Source organism: Lampetra fluviatilis, chromosome 41 (assembly GCF_964198595.1).
Source record: "Lampetra fluviatilis chromosome 41, kcLamFluv1.1, whole genome shotgun sequence".
In the NCBI taxonomy this organism is placed as follows: Eukaryota; Metazoa; Chordata; class Hyperoartia; order Petromyzontiformes; family Petromyzontidae; genus Lampetra; species Lampetra fluviatilis.
In genome coordinates, this window is record NC_136315.1 from 10,009,875 (window position 1) to 10,035,686 (window position 25,812).

A 25,812-nucleotide genomic window follows, 5' to 3' on the forward strand; every position below is an offset into this window, starting at 1 on the left:
GGCTGGATTACGGTGGGAACGTCTCCTTCGGTGATGTATTAATCTGATTCAGCTCGGCTGCCGTCTGCTATACTGTGGACACTTCATCAGTGGGACACACAGAGGAGCAAATAAAATACCGGCGATCAACAATGGGTCTCAAAGAGAATGGACTCGGAACAATCGGTAACAACAATTGTTGTTAGCCCAATTGCTAAGACGTTGAATGTTGGGGGAAGGCAGAGGCCACGCAGAAAATTGTACGTTAACTTGTAAGCAGTCAAGCAAATCATCCTTCGCTATTACTCCCAACACAATACCGTGGGAATCGAAACAGTGGTTTCTGAGCGGATGTCCTGGCCACCGCCACGTGAATGTGGAATTTCCATGACTGGCTCACGGACCACCAAGTGGAGACCGGCATTTCTTCGTGTGCCTCGTGCGTGAGACCCACTGCGATGTCGTTTGCCGGACAATACTGTACGACGAGGGGAGGGGGAGGGGATTGACCATACTTCACCAGGCCGGTCAGAGTGGTCTGGTGGAAAGGGGGAGGGTTAAGGTCGATTCAGATATCGCTCGCCATTGATGTTAGACGTTGTCGGGAATCGAACTCAGAGACCCGTGTTCGTAGTGAATGCAAAATCACTTTAGAGTCCCCTTGGTCAACCCACTGCTGGGCGAAGCTCTCCCCGCGCAGCGTCGGCTCATTGCGGCTGCTCATTAATATTCACGAACAGCCACGAGCGACCCACTGCTGGATGAGGGCCTCCCCAAGCCGTCGCCACCCCTCGCGATGCTGCGCATGAGTCATAATTGACAGCTATGTGTCAGCTCTTGTCACGGAGCATGAACCACAAACACGGGAACTCCGCTCATCCTCGCAGCATCGCGCGGCGCTTTCAGATGCGCTTCTGCGGCCGTCTGGAACGCTCTTCCCTTCCGACATCAGGAAGCCGCTGGAGCTACGCACTTTTGAACATCGAGATTGAGAACTCGCTTCTGTAGAACTGCTTCTTGTGTTTGTCCTTTCCACCGCACCTCCGATTCGCACGGGTGGCTACGTACGGTGCGAAAGAAGTCCAACAAACATTTAAACAAACAAGGCGCCGAGAGTTGACGAATGTTTTTTTTCATTTGTAGTGAGAGTTGGAGAGCAGTGGGGAAGGGGGTGGAGAGACGGACAGTGTCGCTTCAGTTGTCACTCGCCACTGATGATAGCCGTGGCCGGGAAGGACTCGAACTGAGGTTGCCAGCCTCGCAGCGCGGTGCGAAGCGCTGGCAGCGAGCACGTGGCACTGGCGGCGGTACTGGCCGCTCGTTGCCTTTTGTGAAGCACGGTGACGCCTACGCAGCTCGGTTAATACAAATCATTTGTTTTCATCGGCCACTCCTAAAAGTAAATGATAAAGACATGGAGCGTTTAACCAAACATAGAGAAGGGGGTGAGCATTGGCACGGGTAATCAGGGGTCCAATTCCAGGCCACGGCTGCCACCAGTGGTGAGTGATGTCTGAACCAGTCCCTTGCCCTCCCTTCTCTCTCCCCGACCTCAAACGACAGTGCCAGTGTGCATTGCAAATGCGGGTGGCGGCTTGTGGAAGTCTTTAATCCAGCGGTGGATTGACCACGGCCGCCGCCGCTGATGATCGAGGTGACGATCACGACGGGAACGTGGTTTGGGAATCGGGAGTTTGAAGAGCGCCTGCGGATCCCTGGGCAGCTGCGCACGGAGCTCCGTCGACGAGGCTAAGCCACGAAGTTATCGCGGAGGTCTCCGTCGAGATGACGACTGCCCACAGGGATGGATGGGTCTGGGGCACGGGTGCCCCTTTTGGTGTCAGGACGGGCGGGCGGGCGTGGCCAGGAGACCTCCCGTGGAGACCCACGTCGCCACTCGTCTGGCAGGGCACCGCGCCATGGACCCCCATTGATGATCTGTCACCAGAGGTGGCTCCATCGGCCTGCGCATTCCCCCCGTGCCGTCGTGAGAACATCCAGCCAAGGCTGCTCCTGCCTGCCCTGTCTCTCACTCTCTACTCTCGTCTCTCATAGCACGGCCTCTCTCGGACATACAGTTGGCGCTGTGCGTCTTGGTGCAGGCTCTTGGATATCGCTCGAAGGGGGATAATCTCAATAATATCGATCAAGCGAGCATGAGTCATGCCGTGATGTCCGTCACGCTGGCCAAGGTGGTGAGGGTTTGCTCGCTGGCGGTGCTGACCTGGGCGTGTGGAGCTCCTGCCTGGTAAGTGGAACCTTCAACTGGTCGCGTCGTGATGATGACGACGACGATGATGATGGTGGTACGGATGGTTGGTTTGGGGAGCGGTAGTGTAGTTGGCTATAGCGCGCTGCGCTACGCACCCGGCGAGCCGAGTTCGAATCCCGCTTACGGCCAACACCAGCGACGATGATGTGAATCGGTCCCCTCGATCGACTCAGCCTCAAATGAGTGCCTGGCGCCGCGTGTGAACATCGCCACGGGGGAGACAATGGCGGTCGGGCGTTTGCTGGCCACCCACCCCTCGTGTGCCGTGCCCGCCTTCATAGGTGCTCGCTAACAGCACTTGCCCCAAGTTTGTCTTTGGTGGTGATGTTGAAATGGCGGTGGCGATGGTGGCGGTGGTAGAGGTGACGATGATGGAGATGTTAAAAGTGGTGGTGGTGCCTGTGGTGGTGGTGGCGATATTTGGTGGAAGTGATGCTGGTGATAATTGTGGTGGCGATGATGACAGTGGTGGTGATGATGATGGTCGTGGGCATGGTGATGGTGGAGGCGATGGTGCTGGTTTATCCACTGTGTTTCTGTTGCGCGTCGTCGCTTTAAGATGTTCTGTGTTCATATTTTGTTTGTTGCGGTTGCACCCGACTCAAGAGCCGCATGGCTCACAGGGCTATACCTAATACATGAAACTTGAAATGATGGTGATGATGGTGGTGATGATGACGATGGTAGTAATGGGGATGATGATGGAGGTGGTGGTGACGATAGAAGTAAATCAATTTTGAAAAAAAGTGGAAAATGTTTCTACCTTTTAATGTGTTTACGTGTGAGTGGAGTAGTGGCGCAATGGTTAGGGCACTGCGCGCGTGTGACGCTGCCGCCAGGGAAACCCGAGTTACATTCCAGGCCACGCAAGCGCGAGATTCTGACCCGATTGCTGAGTTGTGGCCATACCCACCCCGGACTGACCAGGGAGGAGAAGTATGGTCAAACAACCCCCCACGTGACCGACATGGCGTGGGGAGCCTTCATCGAGCAGTGGATTCACAAAGTGGAGGACGCGAGGCATGGTGGCGTGTCGTCTTAGACCAGTAGTCAGAGGGTGATACATTTAGAGATAGCCCACGGATTCATAGTAAGCCTCAGTAAATATTTTGAAATGGATAGCTCCACATCTTGGAGAGGAGAGAGTTACATCTGTAATCTTGCTTTCTGTAATTTCCCCAAGAGCGATGTTCTACGATGTTTTATAAACGCATTTGGCTCTACGGTGGCGTTGTACAATGCAGCATCGTGTGCAATGCACGTGTACCTACAGGTATTATACACGTTGCGTCTGTGTGTTGTACTCTCTTACTATCACGATGAGTGTGACTGTATCGATGTGTGTATGATGATGGTGTTGGTGGTGGTGATTACGGTGGTGTAGCGGTTAGCGCATCGCGCTACGAACCTGGCGACCCCAGTTCCCGAGTTCCCGGGTTCGATTCCCGCTCACGGCCAACACCGGGCGGTGGTTCTGGCCACCCACCCCCTCGTGTGCCGCGCCGGCCTTCATAGGTGCTCGCTAACAGGCTTAACCAGTACTTGCCTCAACAGTCTAGGCGGACTATACGGGGGATCTTTGTATTGTGCGTAAATGTACAGTATTATGATGAACACCTCTGTGGCATCGTCGTTAAAGTGCGTTGCGCTGTGAGCTCGGACCCACACCAGTGGCTGGTGATATCTGGAACCTATCGTGAACCCACCGGCCCCCATCAACCCTCACTGACCAGCGTGGTGAAGTATGGCAACAGAGCCGTTATGTAACTGAACGGCGAGGGAGAGATGCCTTCAAATAGCATTGGATTTACCAAGTCCTATTTTATTTTATTACGTTGTAAATTATACACACACACGTTATACACACACGTTATACACACACATTATACACACACATTATATTGTACATGAGTCGTCCAGATGTCTTGTGAACCCCAATCAGTTGGCCTCTAACACTGTTTTCTTTTGCATATTCACGTCTGTTTTAAATAAACCTTGTATGAAACAATATTACATTTTAGAGGATTAAATGGGGGGGTCCCAAGACATCTGGACCACGCTGTGTACATGAGTGCACGTGGCTGTCAATCCACGCGGTTTACCCCGTAGTCTTGGACAGGGAAATTGAGTTTTCACGTCCATGCGGCACACAGCCGTTTCAATACGGGCACACATTTTTATATTTGTTTGTGTTTCTCCCCTTGTGATGAGACTTTGTAGGATGAACGTTGAGATGTATAAGGAGCACGTGGGGACCAATAAGGTCTGAATTGGTCTGTAATAAGGTCGGCACTGATAGGGGGTTGACAGGCATGAGTGTGTAATGGACATTTGTAAGCGATTTAAAAGCGATCGCGAAAATGCAACGATGTAATCGTATAGCAGTGCCCAAATCTTATACAGCGCGCACATTCACGGCCGAGTTACAGCTGGCAACGCTCTGTCACAGAACGAGCATTGCTCCTCTCATATGCAGAGCGGGTGCGAAAGTGATGCCCCCCCCCCACGAGGTGTCGTGGAGGAGACTGTCGCGATGAAGGAAGCGATGTCAGGGGTCACTCTGCAGTATCCACCTCCGCGGGCCGTTCTCTTGCACGACGAGGACGCGTTGCTGCTGCTGCGGCTGCCAACGATCCGAATGGATAGAGGGAGAGAAGTCCTCGTATCCACGGCCATGTTACCCGCGACTCCGAGTATCTACGGCAGCTGCAGTGATAGATTAAGCTAGTTCGGGGCCTGCAGCAAATGTTATAAAGGGTCCCTAAAAAAACTAATATTAAAGCACACATTTGTAACTTGCATAGTAAAGTAATTGTATTTTTTTCATTTTCTATACAGCCCGATAATACAACAAATCGCTAACCTTAAACACCCAGTCGTTCATAAAAGTTGAAGGTAGTATAGTACTATAGTAATAGAGCAAGTGCAGAATCACTGAACCGGAATTGATAGTTTGAAAGCGCGGGGCCCGTAGCTACTGCTGCTACGGGCCCCGTAGTAGCTACTGCATATATATGTAGTAGCTACTACATATATATGCAGTAGCTACTACATATATATGCAGTAGCTACTACATATATATGCAGTAGCTACTGCATATATATATATGCAGTAGCTACTACTTGTGCTACTGGGAGAATCCGGCACTGGGCAGCTGTGGGAGTCGTGGGAGCCATTGTCCGCCGCCCACCTATTATCCGCGATTTTACCCACAGTTCACAGTTAATTGACTTTCTAATAGTCGCGGGTTTTTTCGGCATGGCTAAATTCATCCTACAATCGGCGGGTTTATCCGCAAGAACTTTTTTTCTGTGAAAAAGAGCTTCATAGCTAATCGGATTCCGCCAGTATCAATATTCTAAATCATTTGTTTTAGTTTTGCGCCCCCCTCCCCTCTTTGGATAACGGGGTGACCTGTGGTGTTGGCTTTGCCCGTATCCACCGCGACTTAGAGCAGTCCTCCTCCGTGTGCACCGCTCGCTGCACATCGCCTCACGACATGGCCTTGGACAATCCCGTGGAGGGCACGATCCGCGTAACATTTGTGTGGGAGAGGAGGGGAGGGGAGGGATGATGATACTCATAACGAGTGCGCAACATTCGCCTTGGCCGCTTCCCGCTGCGATTGTTCGACAGCCCGCTGCTGCTGCTGCCCGTCCCGCCCGGCTCGCTCAGGCAGCAGTAACGCAGACAGACGGTCGCCGCTCCGCTTGGAGATGTTTACACGAAGTGCCCCTGATGCTTGTTCACACACGCGTGCGGAGCAGCGGCAGCCAATGCGTCATCCATAATAAACACTGCTTCGTGCCCCACCCCCCCATTGTTCTTTATTGCAGGCCCATAAACAATCTACTCACTTCTGGCTCCAAGGTAAGAGATCTCGCCATTACTTCATCACTCCTACTATTACGATGTCTCGCTGTGCGTGGTGGTATGTTTTGTGACGCCGCTCAATGCCACGTGGGTGAAGAGGGTGTGATGTACCGTGTACACCACGTGTCCCCACGTTGATACAAGGGCTGTGTTGGTCCATCACTCCGCGTCTTTATTGGCTTTCCAGACCAAACGATACAAAGTGGCGTTTAAGCGAGAGAACTATGCATCAGTTTTGACCTTTTGGGGACTCATCAGCAAAAATCTGGCTCGTCAGCAGAACGTACGTTTGTTGAACTTCTTTCGCGCCGTACGTAGCCAACCGTGCGGGGGAAGGACAACAAACTAAACACAAAAAGTAGAATCAAACATACGCTGCTGTCTTACCAGATGGTATTGGCAAGTGTACTCCATCTCAACTCCGGTGGACCTGTTCAACAACAGACTATCACTCATATTTGGGTCACAAACTCACATCGCGTCAACGAATCCCATCATCGCCGTCCACGTGTGTACGATCAATTCCACTGCTGGACGAATGCCTATCACGGTCGAGTACCAATGCAAACATCGCCTGCAACAGGAACTGGGAACCTCGATCATCGGATTAGGGTCGATAACGAGAGCCAAGGGCATGGTCGAAAAACTAAAACAACAACAAGAAGAAACTTTTTTTTTAATTCGGTAAAAAAAATTGTTCAAATATTTCAAGAGCCGCAATGCGACGTGAATCCGACTCGGGAGTCCCGAACGAATAACGCCGTGAAGCAGCAGTCCGTCATGAGTCGCACGCGGCTCCTGAGCCGCAGGCTGCCCAACCCCTGCCCATGGTAAACTGGACTCCCATGGTAAACTGGACTTCCGTGGTGAACTGGACTCCCAATGAAGTCTAATTTACCAGAGACTTCCATGGTAAACTGGACTTCTATGGTAAATTAGACTTCAATGGGAGTCCAGTTCACCACGGAAGTCCAGTTTACCATGGAAGTTCAGTTTACCATGGAAGTCCAGTTTACCATGGAAGTAAAAGCAAAGAGCCGCACTGCACCCCTGCCGACCGAGGCCTGCACTGCGGGGAGAAGTGGCCCACGCGGCAAGCCAGAGTCGTGTAACCCTGGGACTGTGCGGCTGACACCGTGCCTCCCTGATCGCTTGTACACCTTTAATATCGCGCAAAAAAAAAAGGTACAGTAACGTGTATAATATGCGCCGTTATCTGACAAAAGCACTCTTGAATAGACGAAACGTTCAGAACGAATGTAAATTAGCGTGAACTCATAAACGAAAACATAACGCTGATAAAATAATGAGTAATTTCTATTCAACAAGTTATTTGGCGATGTTGCTGCTGTTGGCTGTGGTGCATGGGCATCATCGTCATTAAACAAACTACTCAACACATTCGACAGTAACAAAACCATGAATCAGGAAACATTTAAATAATTACATTTCTTATCAGGCCCCATGGACTCCAACTGTGATCCACTCTCTACGTTCTCTGACCTATTCTGTGGAAAGGCTCAATGCCTGAAACGTTGCCTATTTCCATAATGTATAGGCGATGGCTTTTTTTTCGGAAGAGGACAGATCACACGAATTACTGGACGTCTGTGAAAAAGATCTTCATAGCTCATCGGATTCCTCCAGTGTCAAGATACATTCTGAATTGTATGCGCCAGTTCACCTGGGTTGATCACGACACCGCTCCACGCTGCATGCCTTGGCAGGCGCTAACTGAATGTTTGGGGTTATTATTTTTTAAATCTCCCATTGATCAAGAGCCAAATAGTGTGTGCCTCCCCTAAGCCAAACCCAAACCTCAAATAAAGCTCGTTGTTTAAACCCTGCAGCAAAGGCAGACAACATCAAGTGGCGGAAATATAACTCACATCCTTCGTATACGACGTCAACATTCCATCGCAACAGAATCATTACGATGTTTTATCTCTCGCTGTGCAATTCTCACAAACGACCTTCTTTCTCTACATAATCATTCCCTTGTCTGTAACGCGGCCCGGGCGGGGGATGGGGGGGGGGCTATGGTGGTGATGCCGCGCTGGTGAGGTGGAGGGTAAATGAACCGATGAGCTCAGAGACGCCGGGCTGTTGGTGAAAGGAATCGGTGATTTGGGGAGCGGTAGTGTGGGGGTTAGCGTGCTGCACTGGGAACCCATCGCTGTCAACCCATGCGGTTTTCCCCGTATTCTTGTACGGGGAAATTGAGTTTTCAGGTCCACACGGTGCACAGCTGTTTGTGTTTCTCTCTTGCGATGGGACTTTGTAGGATGAACGTTGAGATGTATAAGGGGCACGGGGTGACCAATCAGGTCTGAATTGGTCTGTAATAAGGTAGGCACTGTGTTCTTTGGGTCTTTTGGTAAAGTCACGTAGATAGAAAAAAATATAATAAGATAAAGTGAATCAAATATTTTTTATTCACTTCATTTTTATTATTTTAGTGTTATTATTTTTTCTATCTACGTGACTTTACCGAAAGACCCAAAGAATATGAATTCCTGCAGTCACGAAAGCTTTAAGTCCAGGTAGGCACTGATAAGGGGTTGACAGATATGCGAACCTGGCAACCCGGGTTCACGACCAACACCAGTGACGATTATCTGAATCGGTGCCGGGCCTCCCCTAGTTCGACTCAGCCTCAAATCGAGTACCCGCGCGTGGTGCTGGCCACCCACCCCCCCACCGTGTGCCACCGTGCCGGCCTTCAGAGACGCTGCAACTCGCTGACGGCACTTGCCCCGGCAGGCTGTTGCAGGCGACACGCGGCGGCGGCGGCGGGAGGGGGGGAGATTTGATATCTTTGTCTTTCGTCTCGCCAGGTGCAGCCCTCCGTGGTGCAGAGCGTGACCGCGGGCGCGCGCCTCGGCCTGCACGAGTGCGCCGCGCAGTTCGCCTGGGAGCGCTGGGACTGCGGCCGCGCCGCCGGCGGTGGAGGAGGAGGGGGAGGAGGAGACGGAGGCGGCCGCCTCTCGGTGCAGCACGCGGCCACGCGGGCCGGTACGGAACTCTCACGCACCTAGAGCACACAGAGCACACAGAGTACACAGAGCACACAGAGTACACAGAACACACCCACCAGCCACTCTCCTATCCACCCACCCACTCCCCTCCTGTCCACCCACCAACCCCTCTCCTATGGCCTTGGACAGGCAGTGGGGGCGAGTGTTGTCAGCGAGTGGCACCTATGAAGGCCAACACGGCGCACGGTGGGGGCGGGAGGCCAGCACCACGCCCCCCGGCCGCCTTTGTCTCCCCAGTGGTGATGATCACTCAACTGCGCACTAGGTTACTCTCATTGAACATATTTCAGAAGTTGATTTCCCAAGTAAAGCCTTCATTGAGTTAAAAAGCGTTTTTTTTTTCAAAGGCGGCTCGGCTGGCAGCCAACATCAAAACATTCCACAATTACAGGTTTGAATATAAAAAAAACTCGTAATAAAAACAATTCTATTGTACAATTACAATCGCACTTAAACTCGTCGGTGTCATTGAGGACAGAGATGGCCGGATGGAGATGCCAAGAGGCGGAACACGGCGGTGCCAACATTTAGTGGAGCGAGCTCTCGTTTTTAATGCTGAGTCAACCTACGGGAGGCCCAGGACAGGTTGTAATATTCTTCACTCATGTTGGCCGTGAGCGGGAATCGAAGTCGGTTCGCCGGGTTCGTAGGGCAGTGCGCTAAGCCACCACACGACCACTCCCCACGCGTGTACACACACGCACTCGCTTGCCGATGCAAAGACAAAGATCCCCCGTGTAGCCTTAACAGACTGTTGGGGCAAGTGCTGTTAGCGAGCACCTATGAAGGTCAGAACATCATACGAGAGGGTGGGTGGCCAGAAACCACGCCCGGCCGCCTTTGTCTCCCCAGTGGAGATGTTTTCGCATCACACCAGGTACTCAGTTGAGGCTGAGAGGACCTCGAGGTCCCAGGACCGGTTCAGACAATCGTCGCCTGTGTTGGCTAACCGCGCCACTATCGCTCCTCATGTAAACATCCAATACAGCACAGCCGCCATTCGCCACTAAGTGACGGTGACGTCACCACCGCGCCTGTGCCAGGCCACGTGCACTTTGAGGCTACGTGACGTGTCGAAAGCTCGCTGAAAGGAGGGTCTCGGGTAGGGGCGGTTTCTTCATTAGGGCGATTGGGCGACGCATCACCAATGTCATTCAACCACAGAGTCACGCTAGCCGTCACTGTGCCTCTGGATATAGTCCAATCAGCGTCATGCTACGTTCTGTGGAGTACCGCCTCTTTTTGGGCGATTTCCCTCCAGCTGAGAATCGCCCCAAGTGGTCCCATAGACTTACATTCAAAGATGTTTTTTTTCGAACGGGGGCGCTGCAATGCATTCTCTATGGCTTCCGGGAGGGCTCGCACTAACGTGCTTACGTCATCATACGTGCTTACGTCATCATACGTAAGCACGTTTCATCCAACAATATAATTTGTCGCCACCTAGTGGAATCTTTAATAAAAGAAACTTGAGTGTATTGTATTAATAGTGAGTATAGAAACAAACAAGATGTATTGTAAGAGTCACTTTATTTTTCATTAATATTAAAGAAGTGAAGTTGCCTTTACATGCTTAAGCTGTTAATTTATCCTTTGCATGGGTGGACCTTATCCTTATCAATCATCCAGACATTTGCCCCCCCTGAGAGATTTTGCAGGAGCCGCCACTGGTCTCGGGACAGACCCAGGTGCTATGGGTTGGCTGACTGAGATGACCGGTCGATGCACCAGCCGTATCCCCTACTGTGCCAACTTGCTGAATATTCGCCCGGCGCTCCGCTGTTTGTTGTGAGCGTCGCTCCTCTGCCCTCCGCATGTTGCTGGAGTATGACTGCCTCCGACTACCCAGTAGCATGCAAACATACTATACACTCATCCACTCATCACACACATTACACACATATACACTCATAAACACACTTGCTCATTTAATCACGCACACACTCAATCACTCATTCGTACACACACCTACATCCTCATCACTAATGGCTGTTATGAATTCTCTGAGTCACCCGCCACTCCTAGGAAATATTAATCTGACAATCTCATTGGCTGAAGGATTAAACGGGTACTTACATCGAGTAACTGAATAAACACACCAATATGTATTATTTAAGATGATGAATAAAGAGACAATGTCTCCACATTGTCCATCTCCACGTAAAAATGTAAAGAATTACACAATCCATCAGCCGCACGGCCTTCTGGGAGTGCGTAATATCAGCAGCATTGATTCAAGACAAGCAAGACTCTGCACCATCAGCAGAGTCAGGCTTGCTTTAATCAATGCTGGTGAACCTCCTATCCTACATGGCATGGACCCTGTATTTTTGCTTTTGGGGTCCCAGTTCAACACAAAATGAGACAGTTTTTCTTTTACTTTTGTTTACTACAACGTGGTCGTTCTGTGAAGAAACAGGTGTCCGTCATAGGAATGTGGAATTTCCAGCAACTCCCCCAGGGCCACCAGCACAGACGAGCGCTGCCCGATAGCTCAACGTAAGCTGGGAGATGGCTCCTGACGGCTCAGATTGGTGGGAAAATGAAAGTCTCGTGGCCTGGGGCACGCAACGTTGATGTAGCACAGAGACGTGTTGGAGGCCGAGTGGACTTCCCGCGGGCGTCATCGTGTGAATGAACGCGTGTGTCTGCGTGCGTGGATTCACACATGCGAGTGTGTGAATGAGTGTGTTGTGTGTATGGTGGGGAGCGGTGGTGTAGCGGTTAGCGCGCTGCGCTACGAACCTGGCGACCAGAGTTAGATTCCTGCTCACGGCCAACAACTGTGACGATTATCTGAACCGGTCCTGGGCCTCTCCTAGGTCGACTCAGCCACAAATGGGTACTTGGTGCGGTGTGTATACATCGCCACTGGGGAGACAAAGGCGGCATGGGCGTGGTGCTGGCCACCCATCCCTCGTGTGCCGTGCCGGCCTTCATAGGTGCTCGCTAACAGCACTTGCCCCTACAGTCTGTCCGCGTGTTGCGTGTTATGTGAATGAACAGAGGGGCATGGTTGCGGAGTGGTGTCGCTCGCTGCGCTACGAACCCAGCGACCCGCGTATGACTTCTGCTAATGCCCGACGTCAGTGACGAATACCTGAACTGGTACTGGGCCTCCACTAGGTTGACTCAGCCTTCAATGAGTACCTGGTGTGGAGTGTAAACATCAGCATTGGGGAGACAAAGGCGGCTGGGCGTGGTGCTGGCCGCCCACCCCATCCTGCATCGTGTCGGGCTTCATAGGTGCTCGCTAACTGCACTTGCCCCAACAGCCTGTTAAGGCTACACGCGGAGGAATTTCGTTTTTTTTGTGAATGAAGATTGTGTTTGCGTGTGAATGACCACATGCGAATTAGCACGCGTGTGTGAATAGACGTGTCCGTACACGTGTTGTTAATCACATTGGACACGTTTCACGTATGTCCTTGTGTTTGACACGTCTCCTCCTGGTCTCTTTACATGTTACCATAATGATCGACCTCTATTTAATGTTTTTGTAGCTCAATTGTCATTGGTCTAAATATGATCTGCTCTCAGGGGAGAGGCTTACTACTTGACTGATTTCGTGTGTGCGTTATTTTTCATTTCTCGCGTGACACGGTTGCTTTTGCCCTGATTTCTATTCGCTTTGCTGTAAATTATATTTGTTTAAGTTTCGTTTTTTATTTGGTCAACCTCGGTCACTCTCTTGCAAATGAGACTCAACCTGGTCCACCGAGTGAGTGTGAATTTGTCTTTACATGCAGCGGGGACCGGTAGTGCAGCAGTTAGTGCCCTGCGCGACCCGAGGTCGATTCACCCTCACGACCAATGGCAGTGGTGAATAGTTGAACCCGGTCCTGGGAATCTCTCCTAGGTGGACCCAGCCTTGAATGAGTACGGTGCGTAAACATCACCGGGGATGCAAAGGCGGCCGCGCGTGACGTGGCCGGCCCTGGCTAGCGAAGAGCCCTTGCCCCAAGTCTTGTTGAAGGCTACACGGGTGACCTTTGCCCCTGTGCCTCGTGTGTGCGTGCAGCGACCCGCGAGGCCGCGTTCGTCCACGCCGTGAGCGCGGCGGGGGTGGTGCACACGCTCGCGCGCAACTGCAGCGCCGGCGACTTCGCCAGCGAGTGCGGCTGTGACGACAGCAAGAACGGCGAGCGCGGTGAGGGCGGTGAGTGTGGTGAAGGCGGTGAGGGCGGTGAGAGCGGTGAGTGTGGTGAGTGTGGTGAGGGCGGTGAGCATGGTGAGGGCGGTGAGTGTGGTGAGGGCGGTGAGTGTGGTGAGGGCGGTGAGTGTGGTGAGGGCGGTGAGCATGGTGTGGGCGGTGAGTGTGGTGAGTGTGGTGAGGGCGGTGAGTGTGGTGAGGGCGGTGAGTGTGGTGAGGGCGGTGAGCGTGGTGAGGGCGGTGAGCGTGGTGAGGGCGGTGAGTGTGGTGAGGGCGGTGAGTGTGGTGAGGGCGGTGAGTGTGGTGAGGGCGGTGAGTGTGGTGAGGGCGGTGAGCGCGGTGAGGGTGGTGAGCGCGGTGAGGGCGGTGAGTGTGGTGAGAGCGGTGAGTGTGGTGAGTGGGGTGAGTGTGGTGAGGGCGGTGAGTGTGGTGAGGGCGGTGAGTGTGGTGAGTGCGGTGAGTGTGGTGAGGGCGGTGAGCGTGGTGAGGGCGGTGAGCGCGGTGAGGGCGGTGAGTGTGGTGAGAGCGGTGAGTGTGGTGAGTGTGGTGAGAGCGGTGAGTGTAGTGAGGGCGGTGAGGGTGGTGAGGGCGGTGAGCGTGGTGAGGGCGGTGAGGGCGGTGAGGGTGGTGAGGGCGGTGAGTGTGGTGAGAGCGGTGAGTGTGGTGAGTGTGGTGAGTGTGGTGAGAGCGGTGAGTGTGGTGAGTGTGGTGAGAGTGGTGAGTGTGGTGAGGGCGGTGAGGGTGGTGAGGGCGGTGAGCGTGGTGAGGGCGGTGAGGGCGGTGAGGGTGGTGAGGGCGGTGAGTGTGGTGAGAGCGGTGAGTGTGGTGAGTGTGGTGAGTGTGGTGAGTGTGGTGAGAGCGGTGAGTGTGGTGAGTGTGGTGTGGTGAGAGCGGTGAGTGTGGTGAGGGCGGTGAGGGTGGTGAGGGCGGTGAGCGTGGTGAGGGCGGTGAGGGCGGTGAGGGTGGTGAGGGCGGTGAGTGTGGTGAGTGTGGTGAGTGCGGGAGGGCGGTGAGTGTGGTGAGTGTGGTTAGGGCGGTGAGTGTGGTGAGCGAGGTGAGTGTGGTGAGTGTGGTGAGGGCGGTGAGTGCGGTGAGTGCGGTGAGTGTGGTGAGGGCGGTGAGGGCGGTGAGTGTGGTGAGGGCGGTGAGTGTGGTGAGTGCGGTGAGTGTGGTGAGTGTGGCCAGTGCGGTGAGGGCGGTGAGTGTGGTGAGGGCGGTGAGTGTGGTGAGCGAGTGAGTGTGGTGAGTGTGGTGAGTGCGGTGAGTGTGGTGAGTGTGGTGAGTGTGGTGAGGGCGGTGAGTGTGGTGAGGGCGGTGAGGGCGGTGAGTTTGGTGAGTGCGGTGAGTGTGGTGAGTGTGGTGAGGGCAGTGAGTGCGGTGAGTGCGGTGAGGGCGGTGAGGGCGGTGAGGGCGGTGAGTGGGGTGAGTGTGGTGGGTGTGGTGAGGGCGGTGAGGGCGGTGGGTGGGGTGAGTGTGGTGAGGGCGGTGAATTCAGTGAGGGACTTGAGTGTGGTGAGTGCGGTGAGTGCGGTGAGTGTGGTGAGGGTGGTGAGTGCGGTGAGGACGGTGAGTGTGGTGAGTGTGGTGAAGGCGGTGAGTGTGGTGAGGGCGGTGAGTGTGGTGAGTGTGGTGAGTGTGGTGAGTGTGGTGAGAGCGGTGAGGGTGGTGAGTGTGGTAAGGGTGGTGAGTGTGGTGAGTGCAGTGAGTGCGGTGAGTGCGGTGAGTGCGGTGAGGGCGGTGAGTGCGGTGAGGGCGGTGAGTCGGGTGAGTGTGGTGAGTGTGGTGAGGGCGGTGAATGCAGTGAGGGACTTGAATGTGGTGAGTGTGGTGAGTGCGGTGAGTGTGGTGAGGGCGGTGAGTGTGGTGAGTGTGGTGAGGGCGGTGAGTGTGGTGAGGGCGGTGAGTGTGGTGAGTGCGGTGAGTGTGGTGAGTGTGGTGAGTGTGGTGAGAGCAGTGAGGGCAGTGAGTGTGGTGAGGGCGGTGAGTGTGGTGAGTGTGGTGAGTGTGGTGAGAGCGGTGAGGGCGGTGAGTGTGGTGAGTGCGGTGAGTGTGGTGAGTGTGGTGAGAGCGGTGAGGGCGGTGAGTGTGGTGAGGGCGGTGAGTGTGGTGAGTGTGGTGAGTGTGGTGAGTGTGGTGAGAGCGGTGAGGGCGGTGAGTGTGGTGAGTGCGGTGAGTGTGGTGAGTGTGGTGAGGGCAGTGAGTGTGGTGAGTGTGGTGAGGAAGGTGAGTGTGGTGTGGTGAGTGCGGCGAGGGTGGTGAGTGTGGTGAGGGCGGTGAGTGTAGTTAGGGTGGTGAGTGTGGTGAGTGTGGTGTGGTGAGTGTGGTGAGTGCGGTGAAGCGGTGCTGACGCACGCGTGCTCCTGCCGTGCCCCAGGAGGCGAGGGCTGGGTGTGGGGCGGCTGCAGCGACAACGTGCTGTACGGGCAGCGCGTCGCCCAGCAGCTCGCCGACTCCGTCGAGGCAGCGGAGCTCGACCCCCGCGCGGCCGTCAACCGGCACAACTTCGAGGCCGGCCACGCGGTGAGACTCCGCCACGACCGACTGTCCGTCGTGGCGGGCGAGACTCCCGCTTGCCCGCTCGCCGCAGCCTTGCCGCTGCCTCAACACGCTCGCCCCTGTTCGCGCCAAACCGCGGTCATCCTCGCGGCAGCGGCGGCTTTTGGCTATGTCCGTCGAACATCGCACGGCGCTTTCGGATGCGCTTCTGCGGCCGTCTGGAACGCTCTCTCCTTCCGATACTAGGAGGCCGCTGGAGCTACGCACTTTTAAATCATCGTCGAGATTGACAACTCACTTCGTTAGAACTGCTTTGTGTGTTTAGTTTGTTGTCCTTCCTCCGCATCTCTGGCTACATACGGTGCAAAAGAAATTCACTACTACACTATACACTACTACACTACACTATACACTACTACACTATACACTACTACACTATATACTATTACACTATACACTACTACACTACACTATACACTACTACACTATACACTACTACACTATACACTACTACACTACACTATACACTACTACACTATACACTACTACACAATACACTACTACACTACACTATACACTACTACACTATACATTATTACACTATACACTACTACACTACACTGTACACTACTACACTATACACTACTACACTACACTATACACTACTACACTATACACTACTACACTACACTATACACTACTACACTATACACTACTACACTACACTATACACTACTACACTATACACTACTACACTATACACTACTATACACTACTACACTATACACTACTAAACTATACACTACTACACTACACTATACACTACTACACTATACACTACTATACTACACTGTACACTACTACACTATACACTACTATACACTACTACACTATACACTATTACACTATACACTACTACACTACACTATACACTACTACACTATACACTACTACACTACACTGTACACTACTACACTATACACTACTACACTATACACTACTACACTACACTATACACTACTACACTATACACTACTACACTACACTATACACTACTACACTATACACTACTACACTATACACTATTACACTATACACTACTACACTATACACTACTACACTATACACTACTACACTACACTATACACTACTACACTACACTGTACACTACTACACTATGCACTATTACACTATACACTACTACACTACACTATACACTACTACACTATACACTACTACACTACACTATACACTACTACACTATACACTACTACACTATACACTACTACACTACACTATACACTACTACACTATACACTATTACACTATCCACTACTACACTCTACACTATACACTACTACACTATAGACTACTACACTACACTATACACTACTACACTACTACACTACACTAAACACTACTACACTATACACTACTACACTACACTATACACTACTACACTATACACTACTACACTACTACACTACACTATACACTACTACACTATACACTATTACACTATACACTACTACACTATACACTACTACACTATACACTACTACACTATACACTACTACACTACACTGTACACTACTACACGATACACTACTACACTATACACTACTACACTATACACTACTACACTACACTATACACTACTACACTATACACTACTATACTATACACTACACTATACACTACTACACTATACACTACTACACTACACTATACACTACTACACTATACACTACTACACTACACTATACACTACTACACTATACACTACTACACTACACTATACACTACTACACTATACACTACTACACTACACTATACACTACTACACTATACACTACTACACTACTACACTACACTATACACTACTACACTATACACTACTACACTATACACTACTACACTATACACTACTACACTATACACTACTACACTACACTATACACTACTACACTATACACTACTACACTACACTATACACTACTACACTATACACTACTACACTACACTATACACTACTACACTATACACTACTACACTACACTATACACTACTACACTATACACTACTACACTACACTATACACTACTACACTATACACTACTACACTACACTATACACTACACTATACACTACTACACTACACTATACACTACACTATACACTACTACACTATACACTACTACACTATACACTACTACACTATACACTACTACACTATACACTACTACACTATACACTACTACACTATACACTACTACACTATACACTACTACACTACACTATACACTACTACACTATACACTACTACACTACACTATACACTACTACACTATACACTACTACACTACACTATACACTACTACACTATACACTACTACACTACACTATACACTACTACACTATACACTACTACACTATACACTACTACACTACACTATACACTACTACACTATACACTACTACACTATACACTACTACACTATACACTACTACACTATACACTACTACACTATACACTACTACACTATACACTACTACACTACACTATACACTACTACACAACACACCACTGTGCTGAACTCGTAACAAATTGGCGCGTTCTGTTTACGTGACAATCCTGACTGGTTGGCTGTGTCGGGTGGTGGTGGGTTTTACAACACATTTATATTTACGCGATCTAACCCAAAACACTGCACTATTATGCATAATATTGGTTGTGAAAGCCTGCTACAAGTTAAGCCAGCGTTAACAAAGGCAGTAGAGGTCTCAACGCTCATAAATGGGCGTCGCCGATTGGCTTAGGCCATGGCTCAGCCCCATTTACGAGCGCTCGGATTGGTCCAAATCGGCGCCCGCGTGCATCACGTGAACACGTTGCCTCCGAATTTGAACGTTCGTCGAAACCATGGGGTCGTGCGGGAGGCGAAGCGTTAACCGAATAACCGCTAACCAATGTCACTGTTAACCGAGGGACGACTGTACTTTCATTTTACATGGCTTTATTCATGGTCACAGCATCCCACAACACTCTACGTTCATTATGTTTCAGGCCCAAATCCCACATACGCGGTTGGCTACGTATGGCGCGATAGAAGCCCAACAAGGACACAAGCAAAGATCCCCCGTATAGCCTGTAGCAGATTGTCGGGGCAAGTGCTGTTGGCGAGCACCTATGAAGGCCGGCACGGCACACGAGGGAGTGAGCGGCCAACACCACGCCCGGCCACCTTTGTCTCCCCAGTGGTGATGTTTACACACTGCACCGGGTACTCATTTGAGGCTGAGTCGACCTAGGAAATGGCCCAGGACCGGTTCAAATAATCGTCCCTGGTGTTGGCCGTGAGCGGGAATCGAGCCGGGTTCGTAGCGCGGCGCGCTAACCGCTACACCACCGCTCCCCACACGCACACAGACACACAAAGACATGCACACCTGCTACTCACACTCGCTTCAGCCACACATCCTCACCTCTGCATCAACCCTCTCACCACTATTCACGCAAACTCTGGGTGGGGGGGATGTTTGGGTCTCAATGGGAAGTCTTTCCAACAGGACGGAAAATAAAAAAAAACATTTTTAATTAGGAGCTAAGATTCAATTTGTACCCTGCTGAGTTGCAGCTGTAGTCGCATTTGGAGGGTGGGGGAGGGGGTTTGGGGGGGTTGGGGGGTCTAGGCGTAAAAAGTTATTTTCGAGAATGTTTTTGTTTTTAATTGGAAACAAACAAAACTGCACGTGGGTTTTAATGTAAACAAACGGAGGCTTGGAGCGCAGACTCCGCTGCGGCCGGGAGTTCAAGAAGTCACTCTCTCCGCAGGCCGCTGACTAAAGCCGTCGCTTGGAATGAACTCTGGGCCGGGGGGAAGATCTGTGTCAAACTGGGAGGGCGTCGGTTTCTTTCAGAATCCAGTCCAAGTCTGGCATCAACACTTCAATCGCATATAACTACTCTTTAACGATTCGATTTAAATCGTTACTCTTTAACCATTTATTTTATTCTACCAGGTAAGGCCCACTGAGCTATGTAGCTCTTTATTCAGAAGCGACCTGCCCACAAATGATAGCTCAACGAAGCGGCTTATCACGTTGAGATTTATAGCAGCCAAATACTCTAAACGCGTGTTTCTAAATGTGGAAGGGAAAACCGGAGGACCCGGAGAAAAATCCACGCCACTATGGGGAGAACACGCAAACTCCAAATATACCCACCACCAGAGGTGGGACAAAGTCATTGTTATGCAAGTCCAAGTCGAGTCGCAAGTCATCAAATTCATGACTCGAGTCTGACTCGAGTCCAAGTCACATGACTCGAGTCCACATCTCATAGGTGGGACAAAGTCATTGTTATGCAAGTCCAAGTCGAGTCGCAAGTCATCAAATTCATGACTCGAGTCTGACTCGAGTCCAAGTCACATGACTCGAGTCCACACCTCTGCCCACCACCTCCTGTGTACCAGGCGAGGTAGTTAACATCTCCTAGCCACCGTGGCGCACTGTATTTTAACTTCATCTTAATTCTGCCTTGTCAACCTCGGGCATTCAAGTTTCAAGTTAATTTTGTTGAGACCAGGTGAGAAATCGGCAGATTGTACGGTCTCATTTGCAAGACTGGACTGGAATGATGGACTTCACAAATGCCGTTGGTCGCTCATCTGTCTCTCTGACCTTTGCTTCTTGACGTTAATCCATATATTGTGTTCGATCGGTGCCTTCGTGTGTCTGTGTCTATAAGCCTCAAGTAATAACAATCACTTTTTTTAATTTCATAGCTACTTTGATCTGCCTCTATGAGCCCTGGTCTCCAATAATGGATTCTGGCGTTAACATTGCTGAAAAGATTGAAAATAAAATGTCCCATTGTAAGTTTTATAGACTTATAGAATAAGGGCTGTTAGTGCGCACCAAGTAAGGCCAGATCAGCAAGCAACAGGGTGATGTGGCCAGCATCTTGCCCGTCCGCCTGTGTGGTCTCAGTGCAGTTGTTGACACACCCCACCAAGTACTCATTTAAGGCCGAGTCGATCTAGGGGAGGCCCACGACCTCTTGTGATATCGCTCGTCGCAGGTGGCTAGGAATCTAAATCTGTGCTAACCACGACATAAGTAATACACACGCCGCGTGACATCGGGAGACCGTCAGCATGGCGACGGCTTAGGGAGGATTTCATCCAGCAGTGGATAAACCGATAATGGTGGTGAGACGTTAACTACCTCGCCTGGTATACAGGGGGTCGTGGGTTTGATTGATGCCAACCCTGACGCCTGCTGTATATTTGGAGTTTGCGTGTCTCTCCCTCTCTCTCTCCCCGTGGTCACGTGGATATTTCTCCGGGTCCTCCAGTGTTTTCTTCCACATTTAGAACGTGCGTTTGGAGTCTTTGGCTGCTATACACTTCCGCACCAAAAGGCTCTTCGTTGGGATATCATTTACGGCCAGGTCGCTTCTAAAAAAGAGCTACATAGCTCAGTTGGCCTTACCTGATAAAATAAAATAAGTTTAAGTTTGTATACTTTAATAACACACACACACGCAGGAGTCACATCTGGTGTCTGCACTCTGTGAGACCCCCCACCCTGCCACCCCTGGCCAGATGGACTGGCAGAAGAGGCTAAGCGGTGAGGAAACAGTGGCACGGTTTGATGGGCAGGTAAAAGGCCACCGTCGCTCACCCTGGCCTGACCCCCACGACACCACGGGATGAGCTATGATATCCCCGCCCCATCAGGAGGCCAACGGAGGAAACATCACAGGGGGTGGGGTGGAGGGAACGCCACACTCCCGACAGGGTGCCCGGCTGGCACAGCTGAGGGCCAGGGTTTGAATGCCAGGATCCCACCAGAGATAAACAAACGGTCACGCGGTGGGGGTGGGAACCCATTGTTAAAAACTCACTAAAGGGTGATTGTACCTTGCTGAGCTGTACCCTTCTTGTTTTTAACAATGATTGTACTTGTTGATTTCAAAAAGCACTTCCCGAATACTAAAGTGATTTGGTTGTTCGTAGAAAGTTCTTGAAATAGCTCAAGGACGTCAGAAAACTAATAACAGGAAATGCAATGTGATGCTTTTATGCTCCTTGACGAGAATTGTGCGTGCGTGCGTGCGCACACACAGGCCGTGCGGGCCACCATGGGCCACGTGTGCAAGTGCCACGGCGTGTCGGGCAGCTGCACCCTGCAGACGTGCTGGCAGCAGCTCTCCGAGCTGAGCCGCGTCGGCGCCCACCTCAAGGAGCGCTACCGCCGCGCCGCGCGCCTCGACCTCCTCCGTGCCGCCAACAGCGCCAGCGCCGTCGTCGCCACGCACGGAGCCGCCGGAGCCGCCGGCCCCCGCGAGGCCGGCGTTGGTAATGGAGCGCGAGCCGGCCCGGTGGCGTCGCACCGCTCGTCGCACGCCGCCGCCGTCGCCGCCGCCGCCCAGGATGCCCTGCGCCTGCTGGAGCCCGACGGCCTGGCCTTCCTGGAGGACTCCCCCGACTACTGCCGGCGCAACGAATCGCTGGGCGCGCCGGGCACGCTGGGACGCGAGTGCCGGCGCGGGAGCGGCGGCGCCGATGGCGCCGACAGCGCCGGCGCAGACGACAGCTGCGAGCGGCTGTGCACGGCGTGCGGGCTGCGCGTGCTGGAGCGGCGCGTCAGGGTCACCAGCCCCTGCAACTGCTCCTTCACGTGGTGCTGCCGCGTGTCGTGCCAGCAGTGCACCAGCGTGCACAGCAAGTTCCGGTGCGGGCGGCCCGAGGCTGTGGGCAGGGCGCCCGGAAAGAAGAGGCTACGCGCACGGCAGCAGCAGCAGCAGAGGGGTCGCAACAGGAAGCCCAACGCGGCCTCGCAGGCCGTAGCAAACAAGACTTCATGAGAAAGGCCAGGCAATGAACCGATACGTCAGGAAGTTACAATGATGCCACTCACAACAAGCACTGGAGCGATGTACGTTTTGTTGGTCCTTGAGCCCGTGGTGGAGATTCCACTTTATCCGTGATGGGAGGACACATTCTCCACAGCACGGATGGATGACTGTTGAATGCCAAGTCCCACCAGCAGCTCAATTCGGGCGAGTTGCTGGGAACGTGTAGACACATTATCATTCCGCCGTGGACTCCACGCTCATCGTTCTAATCGAGGTTAATCAAACTGAGCGTTACTTTGTAGGAAGCCACCAGTGGTTGATATCGTGTGTTTTTAAATGTTGCCTTTGTTTTTGCTTTAGTTGTATTATTTTTCAAAGTCTTGCCATTATGACACATGAACGAGTAGGGTGGTCACACTGCACCGAGTACTCATTTTAAGCCAAGTCAACCTTGAAAACCCCATACCAGATTTGGTCGTGAGGAACTGATGTCAGGAGTTGAACTCTGGGCTGTTGTTAACTTGTGCGGCGTGTTCAAACAACTGCCTTCGTGAATACTCACAAAGAGGCATCGCTGCCTTTTGAGAAGCCAATTGTAAATTCTAAGAAAATAACACATTTTCGCGTGGGCAAGCAGCATCATCGTCCAACTTTTGAGTTAAAACATGTTTTTTATTGAAATTGTCTTATAAGAAAAACAGGACCCGACATCCATCAGTCGGAACAGGGCCAAAATCGCCAACGGGCATTTGACACTCAGTGAAAATGTGATATTGGCATTTTAATTACGGGCACGGAATTGGCTGGGAAAACAGCCACCAGGCAAACTCCGCATGTGCCTCGTCAATTGCCACCTTCATGGCTATTGCTCTACCTTTAACATGGGCCGTGTCAAATGTTTTGTTCGCCTTGGCAAGTGTTCAAACAACTTGTCTCAACGAGGCATTGGTGAAAGAAACCCACATTCCCATGGTAGGCGCTAGTCTGTAGATGCAACAACTACCAATGGCATCCCACAGTGATAACTCATTTCATCAAGCCCATGGTGAAAATGGGTCGGGTTGAACTCCAACCAGAATTTCAAATTGTAACCCTCCAATTCTGAGGTTAAGCACTCTTACGAAAGCACTACCTGGACAAATCAACAGCTGGTAGTGCAAATAAACAGGGTGCTTCAATAAAATGTTAACTTATATGGGACTCATATTCGTGGTTCTTTCGGTAAAGTCACGTAGATAGACAACGTAGGAAAGCTTTAAACATTTTTGATTCATTCACTACTGTAAAGTGTACTAGTTGTGGTTGTTGCAGTGACGTTTTTTGCATTTAATTTTGATTTGTTTTCCATCTTTGTGACTTTACCCAAAGAACCAAGAATATGTAAGTTTTAAGTCTAAATTATATGGGACTATCGATTTTAATGGGAAAACAACGGATAAGACACTGTAACATGATAACAAATGTATGTTAATCGCTTTAAAAAGTCAAGAGTCTCCACTTGTTCGCCATCGTTGTCAACACGAGCCTGGAATTTTCTCCAGGTGGTCTCCAGAGCCTGGAGGCAGATTTATTGCGTTATTGTCGCAAGTTCTCAAAAGTGTTCACATGTTTTTGAAGCACTCTGCATATATTCGAACTTGTGGCTTTAGGATCCCTTTGCGAATCGGCGCGTACCACTATGAGCACGGTGGTTAGCGAACGTTGACACTGTCCTTTGGCTCCGGATGTGTGGAATTGAAATCGCTGGTTCAGGGTCGCCAACACAAGAGACGCCCATGTCCTTTTGAGACGCTGCGACGTCAACGCTTGACGTGGCAGACGTCCCAAGGGGACCGAGCCAGCGATTGGTCAACAGGAAGGATGGTTCTAAATAGCGCATGCAAGTCTCAGTGCTTTTGTTTCACGTGTAGCCATTAACTTTGTGCCTTTCACACCAAACGTATATGATTGATGTGCGAGTGTAAGAGTGACTTTTCAATTTGCTCCAGTATTATTATTCTGTGGTGGTTAGCAATTCATAGATTGTCGGTTTAATAATTTATGCTGTACTTTTCCTGTCCCATAAGTTTACATTGAACGGTTACTGACCGGACCGACAGCCTTTTAACCTCATTCTCATGTAAGGTCTTTCCCGTACAAAAGCTTTAAATATGTTTTTATTCATTCACTACTGTATAGTTTACTAGTTGTGGTTGTTGCAGTGATGTTTTTTGAAGTACAATATTTTTGCAGTTTAAAACTCTTGTCTCTGATTTCTTTAATACAAACGTACCCTATGACTCCAATTACTTGGACGGTGCAATCAGGAGAGGTGGTGGTGCTGGGTGGGGCACGTGTGCAGGGTGGAGGACGACAGATCACCGAGACAGGCAATGGAGTGACCCTCAGTGGTCAGGGACCAATGGGAAGATCTCAAGTCAGACGGCAGCGGCTTTGGCGACAAGTGAAAGCATGGCAGCTAGGGAGTCAGGGGATCGACCACAACAGCGGCCGACCACTACGGAGGTCGACCAGAGCAGGCGCCGATCCCGTAGAAGCGCTGGTGACGTGGTGATGTGGTGTGGTGGGATCAACAGCATCCACTTTGATGACCTCTCGACGTTGACCAGGACTCCGGGGATTCCTTCACTCATTTTTGGAGGGGGCCACTTTCGCCGATAAGACATCGTCAGTGTGAGAGCCGCCACACCGCCTGCAAGAGGTGTCGTCATTCTGTGTGTCGGGGGCCGCAATGAAGGCCACCAGGGGCCGCCAGTGGCCCGCGGGCCTTGCAATGAAGAACGCCGCCTTAGAACAAGTCGGGTATTACCTGGACTTGAGCAGTCGTATTTAATGTGAAAACCCATTCTATGTTGGAGGTCATTGCCAAGGAATATATTACCCAATCAGTGCATGGTAACCTATCCCTAACGAACATGTGCCAGCTGCTAACTGATAAAAGATTAATATGGAGTCACTTGGTTTAATAGGAGTCACAGTGATACACATACAGGATGCCGAATTTGGATGACTAACCTGATCAAGAAAAATAAATGCACAAGATTGTACGGAATTGCCCAACGTCAACTATTACTGGACAGGCCTTTGCACGTGCCGAGCAGTGCCATTTCTTATTTATCAAACGACTTTGTCCTCC

At 51.1% G+C, this 25,812-nt stretch overlaps 1 protein-coding gene across 1 annotated transcript; it reads left to right on the forward strand.

Moving 5' to 3' along the window:
* The first annotated feature begins 1,833 nt into the window (after window positions 1–1,833).
* LOC144946541 (protein Wnt-8b-like) lies at window positions 1,834–24,184 on the forward strand. Its single transcript, XM_078875525.1, has 6 exons — window positions 1,834–2,227; window positions 6,088–6,121; window positions 8,962–9,139; window positions 13,184–13,312; window positions 15,690–15,835; window positions 21,945–24,184. Exons 1-6 carry the CDS (start codon window positions 2,136–2,138, stop codon window positions 22,683–22,685), a joined length of 1,320 nt encoding a protein of 439 aa, XP_078731651.1. The 5' UTR covers window positions 1,834–2,135; the 3' UTR covers window positions 22,686–24,184.
* Window positions 24,185–25,812: the final 1,628 nt, after the last annotated feature.

What these genes read in the sequence shown, in the direction of transcription:
- LOC144946541 (XM_078875525.1), top strand. Translation starts at nt 2,136, where the DNA reads ATGAGTCATGCCGTGATGTCCGTCACGCTGGCCAAGGTGGTGAGGGTT. An exon ending in TACTCACTTCTGGCTCCAAG is followed by an intron (nt 6,122 to 8,961) that starts GTAAGAGATCTC and finishes TCGTCTCGCCAG; the next exon opens with GTGCAGCCCTCCGTGGTGCA. An exon ending in ACTTCGAGGCCGGCCACGCG is followed by an intron (nt 15,836 to 21,944) that starts GTGAGACTCCGC and finishes GCGCACACACAG; the next exon opens with GCCGTGCGGGCCACCATGGG.